The 27,592-nt window shown below is 40.6% G+C and overlaps 1 protein-coding gene across 2 annotated transcripts in view; it reads right to left on the bottom strand.

Annotated features, from left to right (window-relative positions):
- The window catches only part of DNAH11 (dynein axonemal heavy chain 11), a 326,952-nt gene that overhangs the window by 9,640 nt on the left and 289,720 nt on the right, over positions 1-27,592 (bottom strand). For both annotated transcript variants that reach the window (XM_057550027.1, XM_057550028.1), the window contains 8 exons: positions 24,674-24,796; positions 20,576-20,769; positions 19,260-19,408; positions 18,283-18,410; positions 14,952-15,179; positions 9,888-10,079; positions 6,607-6,726; positions 257-499 (listed from right to left, as the gene is read on the bottom strand). In XM_057550027.1, coding sequence (XP_057406010.1) covers positions 257-499; positions 6,607-6,726; positions 9,888-10,079; positions 14,952-15,179; positions 18,283-18,410; positions 19,260-19,408; positions 20,576-20,769; positions 24,674-24,796 — 1,377 coding nt within the window. The remainder of the gene's footprint in view (positions 1-256; positions 500-6,606; positions 6,727-9,887; positions 10,080-14,951; positions 15,180-18,282; positions 18,411-19,259; positions 19,409-20,575; positions 20,770-24,673; positions 24,797-27,592) is intronic.

Below are 27,592 nucleotides of genomic sequence, written 5' to 3'. Positions count from 1 at the left end.
GTTCAAACACTGGGAAATCTAATCTATCTAGTCTGTGGCGACAGAGGTAAGGAGAGTGGGTACCTTTGGCCTGGGGCGGAGAGGGTACTGATCAGTAAGGGGCAGGAGTATCCTTTTGGAGTGCTGGAAATGTTCTGTATTTTGATCCAGGTGGTGGTTATGTGTACACAAAGGTAAACTTCATTAACTGTGCACTTAGGATTAGTGTACTTTATATACAGTATAACTCAATAGAAGAGAAAGAATGACCCTCTACCTTGTCTTCTGTGGACTGTCCCAGCTCTTCACCGCTGAGTGCATTCCTGGGCTGCATCTCCAGCAAAGCTCTGAAGAGCGTGTTGGATGTGACTGTCAGGAATTCTGTTTCAGCATCTGGGTGGAGGCCATACAGTGCCGGGCTTTCCGGAGGAAGCATCTCGTCTATGTACTGGTGGTAGCCTGAGTAATCCAGATTGGGTGGGGCAGCAAATCCTGGTGCCAGCATCAGTTCATCATCGACCTTCAACCACAAAGGAAAAGTCAATTATTCCAAATCTAAGTGGACATCAATCTTCACTTCCTAAACACCTTGAGAACACTCTGGTGAGATGGTCCCAGCACGATGCTGGATAGATAGCAAGCTCTCTTAAGATATCTCTTGACCCTCTTGTAATCAATCACTCTGCTCTGTGTATCGTACCATGCTGACCTCTGGGGAGGAGTCCAAGGAACACACATGAATCCCATCCTTAAGAAGACCTGGTTTGCGGTTTGCTTGGGGTAACACGATACATGCACACAAAGGGAACGGACAGGTGCTGAGCCATCTACTGTGTATTGGTCACCCTGTTGCATGCTTGAAGTCATTGATTCTCCCAAATATCCCCATTTTGCAGAGAGAAATTGAGATTCAGAGTAACTTGCCTGGGCATATGTTTGATTTTAATCTTAATCCTGAACTCATTTTAGCATGACTTAATAGTACTTTCTGCAATACTACTTCAAACTGTTTTATATATAATGCACGTAGATTTTGTAAACGTACATAATTATATGTGCCTATCTTAAAAAATACGTGGGAGTGTGTGTAACTAACATGTTATAGGGCAGTATACACTAAAAGTCAAATCAGTGCTACCTCCCCGTGACCTGGAGCTTCTCAGGGCAGAGTCTGTGTAGCCCATCTCAAGATCTGTAGACCCTGGGGCAACTGCTAGCACATGCTGGTGCTCAGTCCATAGTTGCCTAATGAGTGAGCGGCTGCAGTTATCAGGCATTAATCACACCCATCCACTTCATTCAGGCCGGGGAGAAGGGTAGACATTCCACCGGGAAGAATGTTCTCAACCAAGGCAATGCGAGCAGAAATACCAGAGCTTCTAAATGTTAGAATGTAGTACTTCAAAATGTAACAAAACAATTGATGGGCCTCAGTCTCTGACCAGCTATAAACACAGTCAATCAAGCACTTATACTTTTCTGGTTAACTCAGTGTAATCTCAGATTCCCCCCCCCCCCCCGCCCCAATTGTTCTTTAGTTCCCAGGGGACCATTACACTTCTGTTTAATTTTCCCAGCCTCTCTTGCTGTAAGTTCTGTCTACATGCACTTAAATGTACAGGGAATGCTAGTTTTTAAAAACCATCACCTAACGTAGCTATATTATGCCTAGAATTTTAAAATCATTTTCTGAAAATGGGGTTTATCTCTGTAATTGTGTATGTTCATGCTATCTGGTCCCCTCACTATCACCTGGAGACAAAGTGACTATTCATTAATTCATTCAATCGTATGAACTGATCACCTAGTATACCCCAATAAGCCGTGGAAGTATAAGAGATTCATATAACCTAGTTCTCAAGGAGCTCACAGTCTAATGGAGACAAAATAAGCGTGATTTTCTACACAATCATGTCATCTGTGAGTAGTGGCAGTTTGTTCCTTCATTCTCAAACCTGCAACCCCAGATTGCCTAGGGAGCCCATGTCCTTAGGGGTGATGCTCAATTGCTCTCCTGAATTCCAAAAGGCACTTTAAATGTTAAAGTCAGAATTTCTATTTTTATTTTGTAGCAGGAGAATTTTCAAGTTATCCAGTCTTTCGTATTGCCAGAAACAGAGACCTGGACCCAATAAACATGAGAAGGAGCAATGCAGACTCTCTCGTGACCAATATCCATCAGCTGGGCTTGTTTTACTCATTTATTCACATTTTCTATCATTTCACATTCATATATCAAAATAATCAAAATTAAAATTTCACCCGACTCAGCGTGACCAAAACAAAACTGTGAAGGAGATTTAACCTCACCATTATTGGATAAATAAATTAGCCAAAATAAAAATGTGGGCACAAAATATGAATACTAAAACCAAAAGTTAGACTAAACATCTCCAAGCCAAAAATTTATTCCCTACAAACAAGGACTTGGTTTTCCCTGTTAGTGCTCACTAGTTAAAAGAAAATTTAAGAGCCACAGTTAATTGTTTTTCAATGCAGCCAAAGTTAAACAGAGTTTCAAGCAAAGAAAGTAACCAAAAAGTGGAACCACTTGGAACTTTCAAAATGCCTGGGGACTGGATATTTGTTTGAGTGCATATTCATAGAATGCTGGTGGGAGTGCAAATGGTCCATGCTTTCTGGAAAGACAATTAGGCAGTCTGTTTACAAATAAGTGAAGAGTGCCTCCCCCATGTTGGGCAATGAGCAAAGCAAAGGAAAACAGCAAAGTCAACAGGAAGGGCTAGATTTATAGCCAGACAGATCTGGTTCAGTTTCCCGCCGGCTGAATGATTTGGTGGTCTTAAAAAAATGGCAGTTTATCTGAGTTTCAATCTCATCGGTAAAATGGGGATCCTAATAGCAACCTAAAGATTGTGGCCATGACAATTTAACGACAATGTATGCAAATAGTTAGGCACACAGCAGCCTTTTACAAAGGTTAGTTTTAGTCTTTCCTGTGCCCTAGAAACAGACATGATTACCTCAAGTACACCCTAATTTTCTAGAAGGAAAAAAAACCTGCGAATGTCCTACTGTAAGTTCCTACTATGATGTCAAACAAGTAAAGCTTGATAAGCAAGGCTTAGTTCACACAGAGACTTATGTTCTCTTATTTTAAGAAATCTGTGAAGATGTCAACATACTCAAGGAGCTCTGGGAATCCTGATTCTAAATCCAAGCCTTCTCCCATCCCACTGAGAGGCTTTTATGAAAAGCTGCTTCTTGCTGATGGGACCCTAACTCTCTGCACCGTCACCACCTGTCTTGCCTTTGGGGGAGGGCTGTTTGATAAGGTTATTGTTACACCTCAAAGAATCGGTAGTTCTAAATTAACATGTCTCCAAAGAAGACACACAAATGACCAATAAGCACAGGAAAAGATGCTCAACATCATTCGTCTTCAGGGAAATGCAAAACAAAACTACAATGTGATACCACTTCACACCCACCGCGAGGCTGTGGAGAGAACGGAACCCTCAGATATTGCCAGTGGGAATATAAAGTGATACAGCCACTTTGGAAAACAGTTTGGTGGTTCCTCAAAACATTAAACATAGAGTTACCATATGATCCAATAATTTCATTTCTATGTATATACCCAAAAGAAGTGGAAATGTATGTCCATGCAAACACATATATGAATATTTAAAGCAGCGTTATTCATAATAGCCCCAAAGTGGAAACAACCCAAATATCCATCAACTGATAAACAGATAAATAAAATAATATATCGATACAATGGAATATTATTTGGCCCTTAAAAGGAATGAAGTACTGATACATGCTATAACATGGATGAACCTCAAAAACATGCAAAGTGAAAGAGGTCAAACACAAAAGGCCCGATACTGTCTGATTCCATTTATATAAAATGTCCAGATTAAGCAAATCTATAGAGACAGAAAGATTAGTGGTCGCCTGGGGCTGGGGAGTGGGGCAGGTTGAGGAGGAGAGGATGGTGAGTGACTGCTACTGTGTACCCTAATTTCACAAATGAATAAACAGAGGCTCAGGTTCCGTGATGTATCTAAAATTGCACAGCAAACACAAGGGAGAACTGAATTTGAACCCGAGCTTTTTTGTCATTTTGTTTTACTTCAAAGCCCAACTTTTAAGCTGTTAATATATGACAGCTTTCAGGTGACCTGATACCTTATTTTCCAAAAGTAATTTACCGTATTACTTGTTTAGCATTGCCAAGTATGCACCTCACGTGAGAGAAGAATATTAATTATAATTCCCTAACTCTGGCCAGGAACCCTCTCAAGCACATTGCCGTTGGGGAACCCTCTCTAAATGCCGTGTCATTTACCCAACAAGAAGCTCATTCATCCTCCTAACAGGACAAAGCCACTGAAAGCATTCCAAGGTTTGACCACGTGCCCATGTAACCAAAGACACTAATTGCCAAATAAGTTAACCAATGTGAGGAGTGGCAAAAAGACATCCTGCAGATGCTGAAGTGTTATCTGAAGTTCCTAATAACGTAAACAGCACGAGCAGGAAACATCTGTATGAGAACAAAATAACTGGGATTTTGCAGTTTCTGCCACCAAACCAGTCAGTGTTTTAACTTCCTCTGGTGAGTTGACACGGTAGCGCTTTCTGGTGAGGCTGCAAGACTGCAAATGAGCATCTCCATCCTGAAAACCTCACCAGAGCGGCATGGAAGGGCAGGTACCTAAATTTCTGAAGGGCTAATGCACACACCAGAGATGCCCCTCAGGTTGCATCATCTATATTTATTTTACAGTTATGTGAATGGGAGTTCAGGCTTGTGAAGGTTAATGGACTGTCTCGGTTGGCAGCAGTAATTCACTCCTCATCCTCAGGCCAGAACCAGAGAGGGAAAAGCAGAGTGAGTTTGTCGCTCTGCCCCTTGACCTCCACCATCATTCAGAGAAATCAGCCTCTGTAAAGGTAGCACACCCGACCCTGTTTATCTTTCCCATCTCCATGGTAACCTACTCCCAGACCTCTTCTGAGGAGTGACTTCCAATTGTGCTAAATTGAAAGTGTCTTTCTGACCCGTGAAACCTCGCTCATTAGAACTAAGGAAAGACCAGGAGACTCACAGTCAAAAGAAACAAATAATGGTCACATGGCAGGAAAGTCTTTTTTTTTTCCTGCCTTGTCCCCAAATTGTTTAACATTATTAAAAGTAGCAAAAAATAGTCTGTCCTCAATTTTCTATATGAGACTACAGTACACCATGTTTTCTAATGCATGATTATATTACTTCTCAAAATGGACTTGAGGAAGGCATAATGCTTTTAGGAGATGAAGTTCTCAAGAAATTATAGACAGGAGGTTGCTCAAACTATTTTTTAAAAAAATACATGGCACTGCTCTAAACGCAGTTGGTGTCTTGCCCAAGTGGGAGTAGAGGTGGCACGGTGGAGGGTGCCTTGGATTTCCAAGAAATAATCAGGCAATGGCCATGAACCTGGAAACCTTTAGACAGAGGCATGAGAAAAGTATGCCACCACTTTCAGCTGCTTCAGTATGGAAAACAAGGACTGAGTGCTCTTTCCAGAAAACCCAGCACCAATCACAAACCATGTGGGTGCTGGTGTACACAGACATAGGGCTAGTAAGATGAGAAATGGGAAAAGGGTACCTGGCCTCTTTAAACTCCAGTACAAGGGGGCTCTGCCCCTTCCTCACAGAAGGAAGAACTGCCCTCTCAAATCACCACAGTTTTCTTGAGCATATATTTAGTTAGGAGTTAGTGATCAAAATTTAGAATACTCCATGGCTTCTGTGCCAGAGAAAAAACTATAGATTTCACTTACATCAGAGCCACTGAATTGAAATCAATACATCTGGCTAGAGCCCCTGCCTGGGATAACTGGGTGACCTGGGGCAAATCACCGTGACCCAGTCTCTTTGTCTATGAAATGGGGTGACAGTGTCAGTTTTGCGTACCTCACCGGGTTATCTCAAAGATCCAGTGAGTCTGTGCATGGGACAGTGCTTCATGTGGGCACAGAAACCACCTGTGGTGGTGGTAGGGAGGTGTCTTGTTAAAACACAGATTCGGATTCTGTGGGTCTGAGATGGGGCCCAAGATCCTACACTTCTAACAAACTTCCAAACTCCCTGGAAGGTGGGCCAGAATATACTCACAAAAGGCCAAGAATCCTCAATAACATTCAAGAATTATTTACATAGTAAAATCAGTTTAAAAAATTCTTAGAGAAACAAACTATCCCTTATATGCAGACTCTAAAAAAAAAAAAAATGATACAAATGAACTTATTTACAAAACAGAAACTGACTCACAGACTTAGAGAACCGGACTTAAGGTTACCAGGGGGGAAGGGTGGGCGGAAGGGATAGTTAGGGGATTGACATGCACACGCTGCCGTATTTAAAATGGATAACCAACAAGGACCTACTGTATAGCACAGGGAACTCCTCTCAATACGATGTAACGACCTAAACGGGAAAAGAATTTTAAAAAGAATAGATAACGTGTGTATGTATAACTGAATCACGGTGCTGTACACCTGAAACGAACACACCATTGTTAATCAACTCTACTCCAATATAAAATAAAAAGTTAAGAAAGAATCTTACTAGAACTTTCTCCTCTGTGAAATGACTTAAGAAATGTCTTACCAGAGAGGGATTCATGAATTCTTCTAAATACACCCGACACAGTTTGCGATCCCAGTCATCTGCGATGTGGCCTCCGTACATGATCTCACCAAAGAGGTAACGGAGGTCTTCCCATGGGACCTGGCGGGGGAGGGGAGGGGAATCATGCAAACGTTCACTTCCGGGTTCGCAGCACCTGCCTCCGAACAGTCAATCAGCAGCAAGTGCCTCTCTACAAGCCCCCACCAACCCGAGCATTTAAAAGAGGTTCCGGAATTGTCTGAATTGCCAGGATTGAATTCGCTGAGAATTATTTTCAGTGTGTTTTAATACATTCAGTGAGCTCTTAATGAAGCTAAGCTTTCAATGAAGATTTTAAAGCAAACCGGATTATTCCCAGAACATGTCATGCGGTTAAGGTTTACACATGCAACACCTCATCTAAAAACCACAAGAGAGTGTTGGTTCATAGGACCTTTGAGGGATGACATTTTTATGATCTGATTTATACCAGGTTTTATGATCTAAGTCAGGGAAAAGAAAGAAAAACCTATTCAATTTGAATTTGGGGTGTTACTTAGAATTCCATCACCTTCCAAAAGTCCAGGCAAACCAAGCCGTTTGCCACAGATTGAGGGCTCGGTTTATGGCATAACTGGCCTCCATGACTGTCCCAAGTGCTGTAACTAATGACTGTAGTATGTTTTATTCAAGGAATCACCGTATCTCCTCTTTATCTGGCTTCGCAGGGTTTGAAGCCCCTCTTTGCTACCCTTTAGCTTCCTCTGGGTTTGCAAAACATGCCAGTTTGTGATGAAGCCTTTCTAGACAGAAACCTTTATACTCTCGGGGGCAGTATACTGCCTCCCAACAGTTCAATAAAAACTTAATTATAGCCTTCATTTCTTGCATGATGTGACAGAACAAGTAAAATTGCTTCAACTATTCCAATGTACTTGCTACAACTTTATTTGAATTTGAATAAATGAACCTCAAATACATCTTTCTTTTAAGCCACTTTGATGTGAATGAAAAATTATAGTGGCTACACTGTACCATGCTCTCTCAACCATGCCATGGACTACCTCCCATAGAACAGAAATGGATGGGAAACAGAGACCTCTTAACTTTATTTCTCTGATCGCATTTAATTAATGCCTGCTATACATTATTGTCTGATATATAGCTCCCTCAAGATTTTAATCAGCTAGGGATCTATTCTTCTCAATAACTGATTTTCTTCCCACAAATCTTGATCTTTGTTTTTTACATATACTATTTTTTTTTTTTGTAACCCTTCCCTTGGCACAGTGGTACAGCCTGAAAAAAAATGTGAACTTGTTGTTACTCAGTAGAGGTCTTCTTGGGCATGTCCACCAAACTGTACTCCACAGGGTGGGAGAAAGGTACTGCTACAGAATAACAGTTTTTCTTCCTACTCCCTCTAGGCTTGGTAAAACCAAAGTCAGATGTTACATAGTCCCATCCCCAACCTTAAATGTAAACAACCAAATGATGTTTTCAATTAAAGTCTTCCAACCTTGACATTCAAGAATTTCCATATGGTGAGACTTAACGAAATTCATATGGAAAAATATCGAAGTTCTTATAATAGTTAAATGTTGGCATTCCCTAAGACGTAATCTTTAGATCTCTCAATTATACTCTGTAACCTTGATGATCTCATCTAATCTCATGACTTGAAATATCATCTATCATCTGCCTACTTCCAAGTTTACACATATACCTTCCTGAAAAGGACATCTTGTACAACCAAACTATGTGGGCATGTCAGCTTAATTCCCAGATCTAACTAACTTGCTTCGTGATGTGATGTGTGGTGAATGACTTGGGTCAAGACACCTAAGACACAAGAGCGCGTGTTTAAAACCTAAAGCTGTCTTGATGCTGGAACGCCTGTGGGAGAAGCAGCAGGACATAGCACGATTCAATCGGCCAAGTGGTGTTGCCAAGCCTTGGGATGTGAGAGCCGGAGAGAAGCATGAGTCAATCGCTCTCTTGCTGCCCTTCATTCCTACCTCAACTGTGTACAGGGTCCAGCTGAAACAGGATAATATTCCTGGCCTCAGCCTCCTGGGACAGTAATGAAGGACTTGAATAAAAGCACTCAGGGGTCTATTTCATTTTCTACCCAGAACTCTCCAGAACTATTACAATAGTCAATTCTACCTGCAACATTTTAAACAAAATGTGCTAAGATCAACACAAAATAGCATTTATTAGAATGATCAAAATATGCTCAAAGTGGATTTCATAAATTTAAAAAAATGCTAGGTATGGAATACTGATCACGTACCATATTAAAGCCATTTATCTTGGATACGACTTACTCAAAATGTGTTCCTTGGGAGAACACACCCATGTTATGTACAAAGTGTACATATTCAGATAGTAGTCAAACCATCTTCAAAGCTTGAGAAAACTTTGATAAGGAAAATAACAATAATTACCAAAAGAACAAAAAAACCCCATTTATACATAGAAACATGGTTGAATGGTTTAAAAGGCCCTTTAATAGAAAGTGTGGCCTAAAGCACCATGCCTAGTTGGTTCTGACAAACATACCTCGATTTTAACAGATTTAACTTAATGGAAAAAGTTTCCCTTATGAGGACTAAGCCAGAAAATCCTTACAAATGATTCATCCTTTTTGAAATCCAGTCACTGAGTTTGTAAGAGTTTACACAAATGTTCTTGATGAAGCGTTCCCGTTCCCATCTGTAGAACACATTTTAGCTACGAAATAAAATCATTCATCTACCTTTAACTTCAAATCAAGGGGAACATTACTAAAAAAGTCACAACAAGGTGGCATCCTTAATACATAATAATGACATATGCAGGAAATGCACCATCATTTATACATGTGACGCGCTGTAAATTGCTTCCATCATCAGAACTAATTGTAGTGATTATTAATGCAGTGTTATGAACTGTCAGAATTGCTGTATGTAATTACATTTGTGCAAATGCTTCATTACCTGCCTAATGAATCTGGCATACATGCACATGTAAACCACTGTTTTTGTTAACATAATGAAGGACATTTTTTTTTTTTTTTTTTTTGCACTAAGCTGCTGATGTAGAACTGGTTTGACCCATCTTATAAAGTTCGAGCATCCACTGTTGTAAAACCTCACACTTGGCAGAGGATGCATATGTAGTGTCAGCTATTTCAATAATAGCTTCGAAAGAGAAATTATGGTCCATTTTGATAGTGCCCAAAGACTGACAGATTCAGTACACTCCTCGGAAGAGGTTATCTGACCACTGGCACTTACATTGGGGTTTGCCTCTAAGTAGTTGCAGAGGACGTTGGCACAGACGGTGAGGTCTCCAGAATTGAACGGACAGCTACGGTTCCAGCCCTGGGGGCCAAACCTCAGTCTCCCAGCAACACAGGCATGGAAGTAGCACAGAGAGAAGAGGATGCTTTTAAACTCCTGCTCCTTGGAGCACACTTCAAGTGTATCCTGGGAGAAAAGAAAGAATGTTTGATCATCCATCCGTATGGTTTCCGAGGGCAAGGGTCTGAGTTTTCAATCATCTTGCAGAGGACTTTGAGGGGGACCTAGGACAGAGGTAACATGCAGCTTTAAGCTAGGAGAGCATAACAGGAGACTGGCATTTGCCAGTCTGTTGATTTAAGAGGAATGCTTTTTATTTTGCTTCAGTTCTTCTTCTGTTTCACTAGAAAATGAGACAATTCATTTTGCCAGTGGTAATACTGCCTGACATCAATTTCCCCTGCAAAAATGTTCTTGTACAATCTGTTTGACAAAAGGCCATCATCTTAATTTCATCACTGTAGCGGAATATAAGTTAATGCCAATTCTCCATTCCTCCTGGTTCCATAGTAATACCGATTATCTGGGCACACAGCCACGCATCAAAAAACAATCTCCCAGCCCCTCTTGAAGCCAGACATGCCATGTGACCAAGTTTTTGCCAATGGAGTTTGAGCAGAAGTGACGTATGCAACTTTCACATCACTTGCTTAAAGGGGAATTGCTTGGTCTGGTGGTTGTTCTCTTCCCTTTCCTGTGAGCTACAAATGATGATGATTGGACGACTTGGAAGCTGTGAGTTAGGTACGGTGGAGGCACCACAAGCTTGGGTGTGTGGCTGATCTCATGCGCCAGAGCTGCCAATTACGTGTGAGAGATGATCTTGTGTGAATCACTATAATTTTGTACTGTCCCTTGACTAATACAACCACCACGACAAACGGTTTTCTTCCAATGAACTGAAAATAAAATTCACTGTTGGAATGACAGAACAGCATATGGAAGATTGGAAAACATATGCCCTGTAGAGTAGATCTGTAAGATTTTTTTTTTGCAAATGCAGAGGGAAACCTGGTATGCTACACTGATACGGTTATGGCCCCGCAAGCCATAAAATTAAAAGGGGAAAAACAGCCATCTGCGTCTTAAGGGTAGTACTTTACCCATTCTCAAATCTGGCAGTCCTGTGAGGCAAACAAGGAAAAACTGAGGATGACTCCTTCAACTGATGGTGGGCAGCGGAGGAAGGTGAGGCCAAAACAGCACCTTCCTGCCTTGTCCTCTACAATGGTCAAATTACACCCGGTCTACATTTAAATGGATCTGACAATGTGGGCATCTATAATACAAAATATATTTCGCCCGTTTGGGGTGGGAGCTCAGATCTGGCCTCCCAGAGGCCTTTCAGTAAAAGTCTAAACCAAGCCCAGATTTGTTCTCTTGGTCCGGGACCAGAAGAGCATTTTAGTTTCTTTCTGTATCGCTTTCATCAGAATCCAGGGTTACCACCAAATATAGTTCTAGAATTGGCCAGGCCACATACAGTGCTGACCCAACTAAATCACTAGGTTATTCTAAATGACTAGGCCACTTCTAGGAAATTTACGGGGCTTAAAAATATACAATCATTACAAATAACTTTTCCACAACTAAACATCAAGTAAAAGGCAAGCTTGTGAAAGAAGAAAAGAGAAACCATATAACTGGAATTAATGTTGAAGGATATAAAAATACATTGCTTTTGAAAGGCAGAAATTTCTAGGAGACCAAATAGAAGTGACAAAATTTTATGATCTAACAAGTCACCTAACACCCTCCCTGAATTACATATAGTCCACAGAAGACCCAAGTACTACAGTTAGTACGTTATTTCCATCTATATACTTCATATAACTGACCTAGTTTTAGCCTCACTGCTAAAAAAACCAAAATCATAAGTCAATGCCCATTTCATTACGCTCTGATAATATAAATGACATTAGAAGAAAATGTGAATCAGGCATTCCTAAGAAAAATATGAGTCTACCTAACATTCTACATTTCAGGTCAACTGTATTTTTACAAAGCAAGTGATCAAGTGTTTGTATCAGAAAATATACAAACAGCATTGTGAACAGAGAACAGGCATCCTCACACGCATAACAGTGTTGCATGCACACAGATGCCAATTTTACATGCACAATTACCATTATTTGTTTCTGCTGCAAATCTTACAGAACAAGAAATTTACATTCTAGCTTCAAAAATCTGGTTATCTGGGGATGAAGGGAGCCCAAACATTTATGACATCTTCTTCAAGAGGCAGCGCTACTGAGCTGAAAGAGGGTTAGGTAGGTAGCATCCTAAAGAAAAGGTTCTTTACATCACGGTCACTTACTGATGATATTTACATAAATATTCTAGAATGTTCAAGGTAATAAAGGATCAATATTAAGTGCACTTTGTTCGCCATGAATACACATGTCAAAATTTGAGGATAAATTCTGACTTGGGGAGAAGATTAAGAACACAGATTTAATTTGACTTGAAAATCAAAGCATGAAAAATGAAAATACCTAAACAGAACAGTTAACTTGTCTAGATCCCTTAGGTGCTTTTCTCATCTAAGAAGGGCAGCCAGGCAGTAGGAACAACTGGGACCCATTTACCTAACCCAAATGAGAACCCAGGTAGATGGCATTCATCACCCTCTGTCCACGTCACAGGCTTCAGCAAGATAGGGCCACGGCAGTGACACAGAACATCCAGGATGATACAAGGAGACTTGGGAAAGGAGGAGGTCTGTGATGGAGACCACTATCTGCCCGCCCTAAAGTGCCTTCCTGCTGACTTTTAGCTGGGCATACGCTGCCCAAGATAGATTTACTTTTCCAGCCTCTCTTGCAGCTAGGTAATGCAGTGTGAATTAGTTTGACCAGTAAGTTGAAAGAAGTATTGTGTATTAACTTGCAGAATGAACCTTTACAAGAAAGCAAACATGTTCCCTTTGTCATCTTCTTTGTTCCTTCTCTCATCCTACTTTCTGGAACACAGCTATGGGAGCTGCCACCCTCACTGACACTTGGGACCACGGCAAGCCCATCCTAGAAATGGTGAAATGTAAGCAAACTGGGGTGATGACAACTTTGTGGTGACACAAAGGAGCTCTGAATGACCTAGCTCCTGAATTCTCATGTGGCAGAAATACCTTTTTTAACCTTGTTTAAGCCACTGTTGTTTTGTACTTCCTTCATAAATAGCCAGCCATAATTCTAACTGATAAAAGGGTTCTAGAAACCTATACACAGATAGCCAGGGAGCACAGGCTAGTACCCTTGAATTACATAATCTGAATAAAACCCACATATTTTTCTAACATAATAACAGTTTAGCATTCATAAAAGACTCTTAAAATTTTTAGATATTCTTTAGAATCTTTTTTTTAAACATCTTCATTGGCGTATAATTGCTTTACAATGGTGTGTAGTTTCTGCTTTATAACAAAGTGAATCAGCTATATATATACATATACATATATCCCCACATCTCCTCCCTCCTGCGTCTCCCTCCCACACTCCCTATCCCACCCCTCTAGGTGGTCACAAAGCTTTAAAATCTTAGGTTTTGGCTAAAATAGGTTTGATAGAAAGTTTCTTTAGTGAATCACATTGATTAGCTTTGCTTTTGCTACTTATGAACAAATTTAATCTTAATATTTCAGAGGAGCCTTTCCAGTAGATAAGAAATATTCCCCCTGAAGTTAAGACTTTTTTCAATAAATGTAACCAATTATTGTAAGGGGTTTTCCAAGTGGCAGTAAAAAAAACCCTGATACTTTCATAAATAAACTAGAACATGCTGTTCTTAACTGGGGAAGGAATTCATGCATAGGCTTTGGGGGATCTGGTCATCCCTATGATTGTATGCAACATTTTTTTTTAGTGCACATTTCCCTGGGGAGAGTATCCATAGTTTCATCAGATTGTCAGAGAGGTGCTTACCAAAAAAAAGCTGAAGGACAATTAGGCTGAAGCCTATTTACTCATGAACTGCTCACTTTTCACAAATAAAGACAATTGTTCTGGGAAGTTGGATAAATCCTATTTAAATACGTCAAACTTCTCTTTTGTACTTACTTTGAGAGAGAGCTTGAGAATGTCACAAATGGCCAGGAATTATAAATTGAGGGATGATAAAATACATGCCTGTCTTAGTTCGCAAAAAAGGATACTTCAAACATGTAAGACTCAACAAGAGTTTTTGAGTGCCTTTTGTTTACACAGCCCATTGTGTAAACAGGCACAAACTACTCAATTATTGAATTGAGCAATTAATTGTATTCTTCAAAACTATATTCTTAGGTGGCCAATTATTTTAATACCTTCATAATGTTGGTTTTCTCATCTTAGCCCAGAGGAACCTAGAGAAAAAGTTAAGCATGTGGGCATGTTTCATAGAGTATAATAACATTTCTAACAGGAGGCTGATATTTATCACCAAATCATATGTGTTTCCTCTTTCGGGCTTATTCTACTTCTCCTAAGAAGAATGCTGTTTACCAAGGATTTCTAAGAAATTAGAGGAAGGAATGGGAGCTCAGAGAAATAGCAACAAAGGAAACTGACAGGCTTGATTATGACACAGACAGATGTGGTCATTTGAACAAGGAGACTAATGGTCATAGAACTATCATTAATTTATAAAGGTACTAATTTATTTGTTTTATTTTGGAAGGACATGAAAATATAAATATGAAGGCAGGATGGATATAATCTAAAAAGAAGGGCTGTACATTTACTAATATCAAAACCAGATCAAAATATTAAGTAGTATACTAAAACTCCTGCCACGTCATCATTATTGTCATCAATTCTTCATCAACAACGTCAATAAGAACAATGGCTTTTTCTCTTTCTATGGTTAGAGATACTAGTCTGCCATGTTTGTCTTCAATAAGCAAGCTCCTCAAAAAGGTACGTGGTTCATTCACTTTACACATGTGGCTGTGGTTTTAGGTCTCACAGTCTTGTGAGAAGACCCTGACTTCAGTGTCAGACCAGGCTGCTTCTGCTTTCTTACCTGATCAAAGTTGTCGAGAGCAGCATGCAAATTGGCCAGCATTCCTGTGGGGGGCTCATTAGTAATCTTGATGGAATTTTCCAGGAGTCCTGGAGGGATGACATGTTCATTTGGTGTAGGTGCAGACTCAGCACTCATGAAAACCCTGTAATCTCTGTGGCTTCCCTGGCTGAATCTTTCAAGGAGTTTCTCCAAGGTTCCGAGCCACTTGGCTACCAAATGGACATTCTGAAAAACAGCATGGTTTAGAATTCCTGTGAGACTGAAGTACATTACTTAAATTATAGGATTACAACGTTTTCCTGTATATGAATGAGTTGAAAACTCAGAGAACCACGATTTAAAGTTTCCTTTATTAGCGCATTAGGGAATAAAAATAAACCAAGACAGAATTGAACACTGAACACATCAAGTGCTCCAAATCACTACAGTCTGTCTTTGTAAAACAAAATCTCCTTCTAACACACTCACCTACTTCCAACATCCGCCAATCACTTCTGAGATGGAGTTCTTGATACTTTTCTTTGTTACAGCTCAAACTCAATTACTAAGACTTATCTGGGTTAGTTTAATCAAGTATAAAAACTAAAGGCTAGAAATGCACCTGATCCACTACTTCATTGTTACTGACGGAAATCTCCTCTACTCAAACTCCTACTCATTAGTATATGAAGCAAACGTAAAAATATTTTAACAGTGACTTTGGAGTCAGGGAACAGAAAATTCTCCAAGTGAGCCATCGTTGTACACTGGCACTCTTTGGAATCCAGCCTGGGAACCATTCTTGAGGATACAGGCTTTGAGACTGGCTAGATTCTTGCGGTCATTTGTCCAAGGGTAGCAATGTTTGTGCAACATTTTTAGCCAATACACATATCTTGAAAACCACCCATTTTGCCCATGAAAAATGATTTTTTTCCATTATATTAATTCACAAATCATCTGGTGTGCATCTGAGACAAAGATAGTGTCAGTCTGCTACCTTAGTAATAGCTTTCTCTGGAGTGTGGGTTTTTGATAAAACGCTAGCTAAATATCCTTAGAGGGGCTATCTCTGATCATAGTAATTGACCAGCGTGGAGTTTGGTTAGGAACTCATTAACATGTGCATACATATCATCTGCCTACGCTGACAGAATTTAATGTAAATTATAAACAATATAACAAGTTCCTATTATGCTGGGCTTCTCATTCTTCAAAGAATGCTTCTCTTTTAACTGCCAATCAAATGTATCCTAGAAACCTTCAGAAACTGCCAAAAAGCCTGGGATAGTCTCTCCTCTCCAATTATTCTATGTGTGGAGAGAAATAGTGAAAGTTACATTCTAAGTTACTGGCTTACCACTAAAAACAAAAATCAAAGGTCTAAAGTAGGTACCCAAAAGGAGATCCTTCACCAAATAAGGTCTTTTGAGACGTTTTTTAATGGTAAAACTTAACTTGCATTTTTTTTTGTGGGGGGGGGGTGGGCAACGGGTAGCGCAGCATAGATATAAAAATAACAGAAACATTTTACTTTGACTACTATGTTCTCTTGAGGAGGACTGCACCCCTCCCTGTTTCTCTCCAGTCTGAGCCGCTGGATGCATGAGAACTCGCAAAGAACGTTCTCTTTTGTGGGGAGAGCTCAGCATCTACCCAACTGACCCAGCAACAACTGCTATCTCTGGAAAAACAAAACCTCCACTATTACCCATCCGACTCTGTGAGGCTCAGAAGGGACACACCATCCCAAGTCCCCATAGTGAAGTCTCATCTAAGCAGTAGGTTTTACTCTCCCAGAAGGTTATATTCTTCTTGGACACTGGGCAGTTTCTTAGTGAATCCAATTTTATTTCAAGCAGAAATGCAAAATGCATCAACCCCAGATACTGGAGACATTAAGGAAGGCCAATGTCATATCTGCATGAGGGTGGCAGTGTGGGCTAGCGGAAAGAACATCGCCTGCTGGCAGACAGACTCTGCCACTTTCCTGCTGTGTGGCCTTGAGGCTCTCCAAACCACTCTGAGGCTCAGTTTTCTCACCTTTATAATGGGATGACAATACCTACCCTTGCAACTTTGCTGTGATGATTAGAGATAATGTATCCTACAAGTTGCCTAGTAAAGAGCCTGGCATATAAATAAGAACCTTTGGGATCACTGTGCTGCAAATCAAATGGCCATTTCCAGACTTGCTGAGACAGCTGGCGCGCCCTGCTGAGGAAGGAGTGAGCTTGGAGTTTGCTCGGCCCTTAGGTGCCCCCTAAAGCTTGCCTGGGCTCCACTGGTTCCTGGATTCTTGCTAGTACAAACTAAAAAATGTCACTCGCCATCTGGTTCTATAAGAACGAAGTCACTAGCCACTGTAGTCGCTGACTTTCAACACACCCTGAAAGGAGTTCAGGGTGGAGATCAGGAATGAGGCACTCTGTGCTCTGGGAAAATCTGGTAGAACAGGCCTTCAGATACTTAGATATTTTCGGGAGAAAATTTTATGAACTCAATTCCTTGCATCTTCTCGTACCTAGAGAAGCACTAAAGTCATGAATGGAAACATCTGCTCCTTGTGGCCAACGGCAACCTTCAACCGAGATGCGTGCTTGACTGCACGTACCCCCTTCACCAAAATCACATAGATACTGACCTCTCCCCTGCTACCTCTTCGGATCAGCTCCTCAGAGCTGAGAGGCTGTCTCCCAGGCTATAGTCCTCATTAAGTCCCAAATAAAACTGAATTCACAGCGCTCACGTTGTCTGTTTTTTTTTTTTTCTTTCAGTCGACACTAGAATCCCCAGTGAAGGGAACCAGCCCAAAGGACACTGGATTGTAGAATCATAGACCCATAAAATGTGAACCCTAGAAAGGCGAAAGGGACCCAGTACTCAACCCCTTAATTTATAAGCAAAGGGAACGCGACACAAGTAGTTATGGGCAGAGTCAGAGTTACGTGACATAATGAGATATGAAAAAACACTCTGTCAACTTTAAAGCCACATGCAAATGAGAGATATTATGACAACGGTCTTGGTATTCCATACAAGCCAGTGTGTCCTCAAGCACTATTGGAGTGTTCCAGATATCCGTAAGTCAGGAGAACAATGGGGCTCCCTGTAATATTTAAAATTTTAAAACACAATGGCTAGAAAATCCCTCAAAAAATGGCAGTCATCCTTGTCAGCAGAGCTCTTTGTCACCCTTGGAGGTGTCATTACTGCTGAGAGAACCCCGTGCCCCCCACCAGCAGATGACCGTGTGCTGTGTGAAAGGCTCATTCCCGCTGGGCAGGGGTGCTCTGCACCGCCCGTCCATGTTCACTCCCAGTGTTTGCAGGAAAACCTAATTACTCACTTGGAGTATGACCCAGTGTCCTCCTCTGGAAGCTTTCTCCAGGGCCATTTCTGCCACCATCTCCTGACCTTGTCCTAAAGACACATTGTGGAATTTTCCGGAGTCAGTTGTAAACCCAAGTCTTTTGCCTGCGGGAGGACACAACATGGCGAGAGGAAAAGTGAACCAAGGCGAGGTGAGAAGAGTTTGAAATCCTGTGGTCCGACGTCCATCTGTGGTTACTACTGCCACCTTCCAGGTCACTTTCCTGAAGAATCCGAACTAAACCTCTGTCGTTTCAACAAGCATCATTTCAAGCTCTCAGCAGCTGTCTCCTCACAAGCATTTGCAAAACCTATGGAAACCAGTTCCTCTGGTTTTGTGGTAATAAAGCTTTTGACATTTTGATAGATGGCAAGCATTGTTACTGAGCTTTACAAACTCTTGCAGGAGTAGCAACGCATTGCCCTCATATAAAGGAGCAACATGGGGTAGATATCACATCATTTTTTGACCGGATTGGCTCATTGGGTAAATGCAGGAGCCCCTCACCTTGTGAAGCTGTGCTTGAATCCAGCACAGTCAGGTCACAGCTCTATTAACCTGGAATTCTCCGTGCAGGTCGTGGGGAATAGTAATCCAAAGCACAAAGCGACAGTACCTTTCACAATCAAATAGACTTGCTCTAATGACCATTATTTAGTCACAGGGGGCACAAGATTACAAGAGCATGGAGAAAATTGCCCTCTGGCCCTCATCTAGTCAAAAGGTGGAGAACAGTACAAAAGAAACTTGCATTATGCCAACCAGAGGAATGTTCCATTTAAACATTTCTCCAGACTACAGTGTTATTAACCTTACATTTTCCATACACTCAATCTCCAACAAATGAGAAAGAAAAAAAAAGCAACTAAGATAACTATGAGCTGAAAGGAAGGCTGCGTTGGCGATGGGTGAGAGGCAGGGCTGGATGGCCAACCTCCCATCCGTCCACTCACCAAGGATCTCTAGGTCTTTGAGGGCATCTACCCCTGGGGAGAGGATGAAGAATATTGGGGTGGCTGGGCTGCTTTCTTCAAATGCTTTAACTAAGTCCAATCTGGTTCTCTCCACATACTTTGCACCCAGTTTTTCCTCCACGAAATTCCTGTAAAAAGAATAATGCCAAAGACAGGATCAGTGCTTCTGACCTTGAAAAGTGTCACAGCTTGAATCAGCTTAAACCACAGGCACGGGAAGGAAGCAAACTATGTTTATGACACGAGATGTTTTGTAAGAATGACAGTATGAATCCAAACTAGATTTACGCAGTTGAGCCCGTGAAATCCCTCTCTGCTTTAGAAGCTCTGAAAATCAGAAGCCTACATTCCATTTTGGGGGGCTACTGAGACTCTCCTCTGAGAACCATCAGCTGCCTGCCTATGGCTTTGTATCCCCCAAATCCCCTACCAGAGCCCCCATTACTTATTAACAGTTCACTAGATTTGCCACAGCGCAATTTTCCAGCCTGTTGGGCTTCTCATGAATATACAAATGCTTTTTGGGGTGTTTCTAACACAGGGAAGCTCAATTAAGCAGGGATTATTTGCCAGCAGCATCAGATTTAGGAGAAAGTAAGGACTACTGAACAGAATTAACTTGTAAAGTAGGGTGTGGCAGGGGCTTCTGCAAAGGGAAAATTGGCTGAATAGACAAAACAAAGGAAAAAACCTGAGGCAAGTGAATGCTGCAGACGAAAAAGCAGCTCTCTAGGGAAGGAACCTGAGAACTCTTTGTTGAATTCAAATTAGAATTAAGCACTATATTACCATTTAGAAGCCAAAAGGGCAAAGGAAAGGGACACTTAAACCAAGATGTAGACAGGCATTTCTGCTTTTAAATCCTGTTGGTTGTAAAGTTATAGGACTATGAGTGAATCCACGAAAGGCATTCATTTTTTGTTTGATGTGCAAAATCTTTGGAGGCAAATGGCTGCTCTAAATAAAAACAATGGGAATCACACTTGGATAATGCATGTTCCTGGCCTCTGAACTCTGCCAGCTCTCTTCCTAGAATATTTCCACAGGTTCCTTGTTTCCCCTATTGATTTCAGAATTAAGCTTTTCAGGAAGAATACGCTTAGTCTGCCGACAGACTAGCACACCATTCAATGTTTAGCAGATTTGAACAAAAGTAGTGATTGCAATGTAAAAATGTCTGCAGAATCACTTTTCATGAACATGAACCATAAATGCCTCCACCAGATACGTCTAATCCTTAAGACCAAGTGTCCTCTAGGTTAACTTGCATTTCCCAAAGTGCTAACTGCACCCACCTGAGAGCATATGTCATTCTGTCAGGGCGCACTGCTCTCAAAATAATCAGCTTCTGTATTAAACTTTTCTTCTTCCATTCCTGTGGTAACTTTTCTTTTTCTGGACACTCGGATTCTGCCCACTTCCTCCACTGCTTGGCTGATCCTTCCACATCTCGGTCTAGGCCTTGGAACTCTTCCATGAGGGCTACTGCCTGTAACACAGCAGGGGAACAGATGGGAATGGGGTGTATGATAGCTTAGAGTTTGAGATAAAGATGAATGTATCAAACCCTGTGTAAGTAACTTGTGCTGGACAGTGTTCGTTTCCTCTCTAGATCTACTCTGTACCCTTTCCTGCCCTGCAAAGAGGGTGATTGCTAAGGATGACTTGAACAAAGCTCCCTGGTTCTCTGGCCTGGTTGGGTTCCAACCAGTGGAACCCAATAGGAAGCAGTGGCAAGAGGGTTGGAGAAGAGAGGCGAGGGTATTTCTTCCCCAGCTCTTTCCTGTGGTGGCATAGTTTGGCAGTGGCTATGTTTCTTTACAGAATGCCACAGTTCCAAAGGTAGGCTCTCTCCCATAACTTCATTTCTCAGTAGTTTCAGTAACTGCCCCTTTTCCACCTTTTTCCATCCCCATCCCTGGTTTGTCCCCTCATCTTTATTCCCATACTATAAAAATACACTCTTTGTTCAACTTTTCTTAAAAGTCACACTTTCATGTGCCATTTGTTTTCTGCCGAGAGCCTGACTGATACACAACTGAACTTGAACTTATAATTCTAAAGTAATAGTCTAATTAAAATTTCTATTAAAAAATAAAACCTAGGGGACTTCCCTGGTGGTCCAGTGGTAAAGAATCCGCCTTCCAATGCAGGGGACGCAGGTTCAACCCCTGGTCGGGGAACTAAGATCCTACATGCCACGGGGCAACTAAGCCTGCTTACCGCAAACTACAGAGCCCACGTGTCCTGGAGCCCGCGCGCCACAACTTGAGAAGAGAAAACCCGCACGCCACAACTAGAGAGAAGCCCGTGCGCTGCAGCAGAGAGCCCACGCAGACAAACAAACAAACAAACAAATATTTAAAAAATCTAAACACACTAAAAATAAGGAATAACATTTATTTTTAATACATAGAAATGTTTCTGCTTTAGAAAAAAGAGTAGGGTGAAACTTAGCCTGTGATGAGTATCTCTGAGGAATTCCAGAGCCTCAGAGAATAAACTTTTAATAATAGGATCTTCTAACAGAAAAATGGAATAAGGATTGATTGGGGTTGAAGAATACTACCACTTTTTCCTCTACAGCATTCTGCTCTGCTTAAACATTTTACAATGATAGTAAATTACTATATTGCTGTATAAATTAACAAAACTATTTTGAAAAAGCAGAGAAATATTATAAAAAAGAAAACAAAATAAAGAAACTAGATTCAGGTCAACTGAAAAAAGATTATTCATTGGGTTGACTAAAAAGTGCCTTTGTTTTTTAAGTAAAAATAAAAGACACATTTTTCATTTTCACCAAGAACTTTATTGAACAACGTATTCACCCTTTTGTTCTATTACCTTCTGCCATTTTTCAGGCAACTTCGTAATTCCATCTTCCCAAAACTTTTACCTTTTTGAACAAAGAACTGTTCCAGGTGCCTTTTACAGTCTCCCAGGGAATTGAAAATTTTTCCGTTAAGAGAATTTTGTAAACATGGAAATCCAAAGGTGCAATGTCTGGTGAATATGGCTGATGAATCAGAACTTCCCAGCCAAGCTGTAACAGTTTTTGCCTGGTCATCAGAGAAACATGCGGTCTTGCGTTATCCTGATGGAAGATTATGCGTTTCCTGTTGACTAATTCTGGATGCTTTTCATCGAGTGCTGCTTTCAGTTGGTCTAATTGGGAGCAGTACCTGTTGGAATTAATCGTTTGGTTTTCTGGAAGAATCTCATAATAGAGGACACTCCCTTCCAATCCCACCATATACACAACATCACCTTCTTTGGATGAAGGAAGACTGGCCTTTGGTGTGGTTGGTGGTGGTTCATTTCACTTGCCCCACGATCTCTTCCATTCCGCATTACCGTACAGTATCCACTTTTCATAGCCTGTCGCAATTTGTTTTAAAAACGGAACATTTTCATTACGTTTAAGTAGAGAATCGCTTGGGGAAATACGGTCAAGAAGATTTTTTTTTTTGCTTAACTTATGTAGAACCCAAACATTAAAGCAATTAACATAACCAAGCTAGGGCAAATGACTTTCAATGCTTGATTTGGATATTCTGAGTATGTTGGCTACCTCCCACGTGGTATAATGTTGATTGTTCTCAGTTAACGTCTCGATTTGATGGTTATCAACTTCAACTGGTCCACCCGACTGTGGAGCATCGTCCAGCGAGAAATCTCCAGCACGAAACTTTGCAAAACACTTTTGACATGTTCGATCAGTCACAGCACCTTCTCCATACACTGCACAAAACTTTTTTTTTCATTTCGGTTGCATTTTTATCTTTCTTGAAATAATAAAGCATAATATGCTGAAAATGTTGCTTTTTTTCTTCCATCTTTAATATTAAAATGGCTACACAAAAATTCACCAATTTTTAAAAATTAATTAATTTCTTTTTGGCTTTGTTGGGTCTTCATTGCTGCATGCAGGCTTTCTTTAGTTGTGGCGAGCAAGAGCTACTCTTTGTTGTGGTGCACGAGCTTCTCATTGCAGTGGCTTCTCTTGTTACGGAGCACGGGCTCTAGGCGCACGGGATTCAGAAGTTGTGGCAGGCAGGCTCAGTAGTTGTGGCTCGCGGGCTCCAGAGTGCAGGCTCAGTAGTTGTGGCGCACGGGCTTAGTTGCCCCCCGGCATGTGGGATCTTCCCAGACCAGGGCTCGAACCCGTGTTTCCTGCATTGGCAGGCGGATTCTCAACCACTGCACCACCAGGGAAGCCCCAAATTCACCAATTCTGATAAGTCTTTTTTAAAAAATTAATTATTTATTTAATTAATTAACTTCTTTTTGGCTTTGTTGGGTCTTCGTTGCTGCGCGCGGCCTTTCTCTAGTTGCGGTGAGCGGGAGCTACTCTTCGTTGTGGTGTGCGGGCTTCTCATTGCGGTGGCTTCTCTTGTTGCGGAGCGCGGGCTCTAGGCACGCAAGCTTCAGTAGTTACGGCTCACGGGCTCTAGAGTGAAGGCCCAGTAGTTGTGGCGCATGGGCTTAGTAGCTCCGTGGCCTGTGGGACCTTCCGGGACCGGGGCTCGAACCCGTGTCTCCTGCACTGGCAGGCAGATTCTTAACCACTGCGCCACCAGGGAAGCCTGATAAGTCTTTTTTTTTAAATGCACGCTGATATGACAGCTGTCACATACAATCTAACAAAATGTTTTTGAATGAAGTTAAAGACAACTAAGTGCTACTAGAGCCATTTACAGAAAAAAATGAATGAACCTTTTGGCCAGCCCAATATATTCCTCGACTTTAACCGAAGCTCCTATACATTATACATATTTATTAACAACTTTCCCATCCATAAATAGGTCACAAGTTCCTTTACTTCCAAATAAGAAAAGGGAAACTAGTAGATGTTTGTGGAAATGTAAATTGGTGCAGCCACTATGGAAAAGAGTACGGGAAGTTCTTCCAAAAATTAAAGATAGCATATATCTACAACTGAAATGGTGTATATCACCTGTATTTTTTTTTTTTTTTTAATTTTTTTTATTTATTTATTTATTTATTATTTTTGGCTGTGCTGGGTCTTTGGTTCGTGCGAGGGCTTTCTCCAGTTGCGGCAAGTGGGGGCCACTCTTCATCGCGGTGCGGGTACCGCTCTTCATCGCGGTGCGCGGGCCTTTCACTATCGCGGCCCCTCCCGTCGCGGGGCACAGGCTCCAGAAGCGCAGGCTCAGCAGCCGTGGCTCACGGGCCCAGCCGCTCCGCGGCATGTGGGATCCTCCCAGACCAGGGCTCGAACCCGTGTCTCCTGCATTAGCAGGCAGATTCTCAACCACTGCGCCACCAGGGAAGCCCACACCTGTATTTTTTAAACTACATTTCTACATTTTAGAGAACAGAGATTTGAAACAAGATTTAGCAACTGAAAAATCATGTTCCTAACATACCTTAATAGCGCTCCATGACTGATTAGTTAGGAAGTCAACAGGACTCATGTAAGCATATTCAACTGTGAACCGAAGCAGGAAATCCAATTCAAGAGGATCTATCTCTTTCTTTCTCAGCAAAATCTTGAGAGTACACAAAATTGAAAAGGTCATTTGGCTTGCATCAAAATCAAGGACGCAGTCACTACTTGATAGATATGATTGAACAGGCAGAAGTAAGTCTTCTGAGAATTCCTATAGATATATATCTGTTCTGTAGTTGAAATAAGGAATCTTAGATTATGCTCATGATCTCAAAATCTTGATTGGAAATCTAATAGCAAATAATTATGAAGCCTGGTTTATTTCAATTTTAATACCTGTGCCTATTAGCAGCGTATTTGAAATATGCTTTCATATTTAGCCTTCTACTGTTAGAGCAAACTTGTCTTGAAACTTGTTATACAAATTGAGAAAGCCTCAGATGACAATGGATTGAATTACTAAACAAAAGATAACACTAGTATTGTAAATTAGTCCTGGTACAGAAATTATATCCAATAAACTGCAAGATGTATAAAAGATTTTTCTTATATGTGAGAGTATGTTGAGAAAAACTGGAAATTGTTGTTTTACAGATACAACTAAACAAACACATCACGAACTGAAACTTTAGACATTCCGGTTACAGAACTGTTAAGGAGTCCATAGAACACTTGAGTGGAGGGCACAAATGAAATATTTCTAATTTCCTCATAAAAACTGTAACACCTTATAAAATTAAGCAGGTAAAATGTTTGAGGTTTGTGCTATTTAAAAATTCTAGATATTTTCAAAATGCATTATGGGTGGTAACATGTATCAAAATATTATTTTATTGGATAATTTTTCTTAATTCAATTTGATTTATTTCAACAAACAAGAAATTGTCCACGTATATATGAAGCTTTGACTTACGTAGACTGTCAGTATTTCAGATAGATTATAATTTATCTAGATATTCTAAAAAGAAGTTTTAAATAGATGTGCACGCATGTGTAAGCATGTCATGTTTTATCATCCCTGGTCCATTACTGTTCATGAATAATATGTATAAACACAAAAATTTCAGCAAAACCCACAAACAATCTGATTAAAAAATGGGCAGAGGAACTGAATAGGCATTCTACCAAAGAAGGCATACAAATGGCTGACAGATACATGAAAAAGTGCTCAACATCACTAATCATCAGGGAAATGCAAATCAAAACCACATGCGATATCACCTCACACCTGTTAGGATGGCTATTAGCAAAAAGACAAGAGATGACAAATGCTGGTGAGGATGTGTACACTGTTGGTGGGAATGTAAATTGGTGCGGCTACTATGGAAAATTGTATGGAGGTTCCTCAAAAAATTAAAACTACAACTATTACAGAATCCAGCAGTTCTACTTCTGGGTGTATATTCATAGGAAATGAAATCACTATCTCAAAAAGATATCTGTACTATGTTCATTGCAGCATTATTTACAATAGCCAAGACATAAAAACAACCTAAGTGTCCATACATGGATGAACGGATGAAGAAAATGTGGTATATATATGTGTGTGTGCACGTGTGTGTGTATAATGCATATATATGTACACACATATATACAATGGAATATTATTCAGCCATAAAAAGAAGGAAATCCTGTCATTTGCAACAATAAGGATGGACCTTTAGGGCATTATGCTAAGGCAAAAAGTCACACAGAGAAAGATAAACACTGTATGATCTCACTTTTATGTGGAATCTTAAAGAACAGAATCACAGATACAGGGAACAAACTGGTGGTTGTCAGAGGTGGGTGCTGAGGGGTGTAGAAATGGATGAAGCTAGTCAAAAGGTATAAACTTTCAGTTATAGCGTAAGTCCTGGGATGTAATGTACAGCATGGTGACTATAGTTAACACTACTGTATTGTATATTCGAAAGTTGCTAAAAGAGTAAATCTTAAAAGTTCTCATCATGGAAAAAAAAAATGTAACTATGTATGGTGACGAATGTTAACTAGACTTATTGGGTAAACATTTCATAACATATACATATATAAGATCATTACATTGAACACATAATACGTTATGTGTCAATTATATCTCAATAAAATTGGGAGAAAATTAAAAAGAAATATTTCGTTTTGTAATGCATTACTTCTCTTTATCACATACATTATAAAATGATTACACCCATATATTACTTTTTTAACCCAAAGGAATCTATTAATACCAAAAGTATTGAAAGAAGTGATAATTTATCACTATTAACAGCAGGTATTTTATTTCATTATATTTATTTTTTTAACATCTTTATTGGCATATAATTGCTTTACAATGTTGTGTTAGTTTCTGCTGTATAACAAAGTGAATCAGCTATATGCATACATATATCCCCATATCCCCTCCCTCTTGCATCTCCCTCCCACCCTCCCTATCCCACCCTTCTAGGTGGTCACAAGGCACCGAGCTGATCTCCCTGAACAGCAGGTATTTTAAAATGCCTTCTTTGAGCAAGGCACTTGGGAGGACACAAAAGAAATGACATCTTTCATCACGATTTGAACTGATAGAAAAAGTTATACAGTAAATGAACTAATAAAAGGACCACATTCTTATTTCATCTAGGAATGTGGTCCTCAATGTTTCTTTCTCATCACAGGTACTTTTATTTAAACAGAATCTACTGCAGAAGTCCACATCAAAAAGAGTAAAAGGGTAGTCGGTCTCACTGAAGGTAGGAGCGTGAAATGTGGAGCTCCCTTCACCCATTCACTGTTTTTTAAAGGGGCTCTGAAAATCTCCTCGGAGCACTCAGATCTGGAAAGCTGAGCTTGAGATTCTCTCCAAGGAACTCCCCGGTAGTACCTGGGAGGTGTGTACAGGACCTGGGAAGGTGAGGCCAATGTCTCATTGATCTGT

This window comes from Balaenoptera acutorostrata, chromosome 7 (genome assembly GCF_949987535.1).
Source record: "Balaenoptera acutorostrata chromosome 7, mBalAcu1.1, whole genome shotgun sequence".
Lineage (NCBI taxonomy): Eukaryota > Metazoa > Chordata > Mammalia > Artiodactyla > Balaenopteridae > Balaenoptera > Balaenoptera acutorostrata.
Note: the sequence above shows the minus strand (reverse complement) of the source record. Positions and strands in the feature narration are given on the sequence as shown.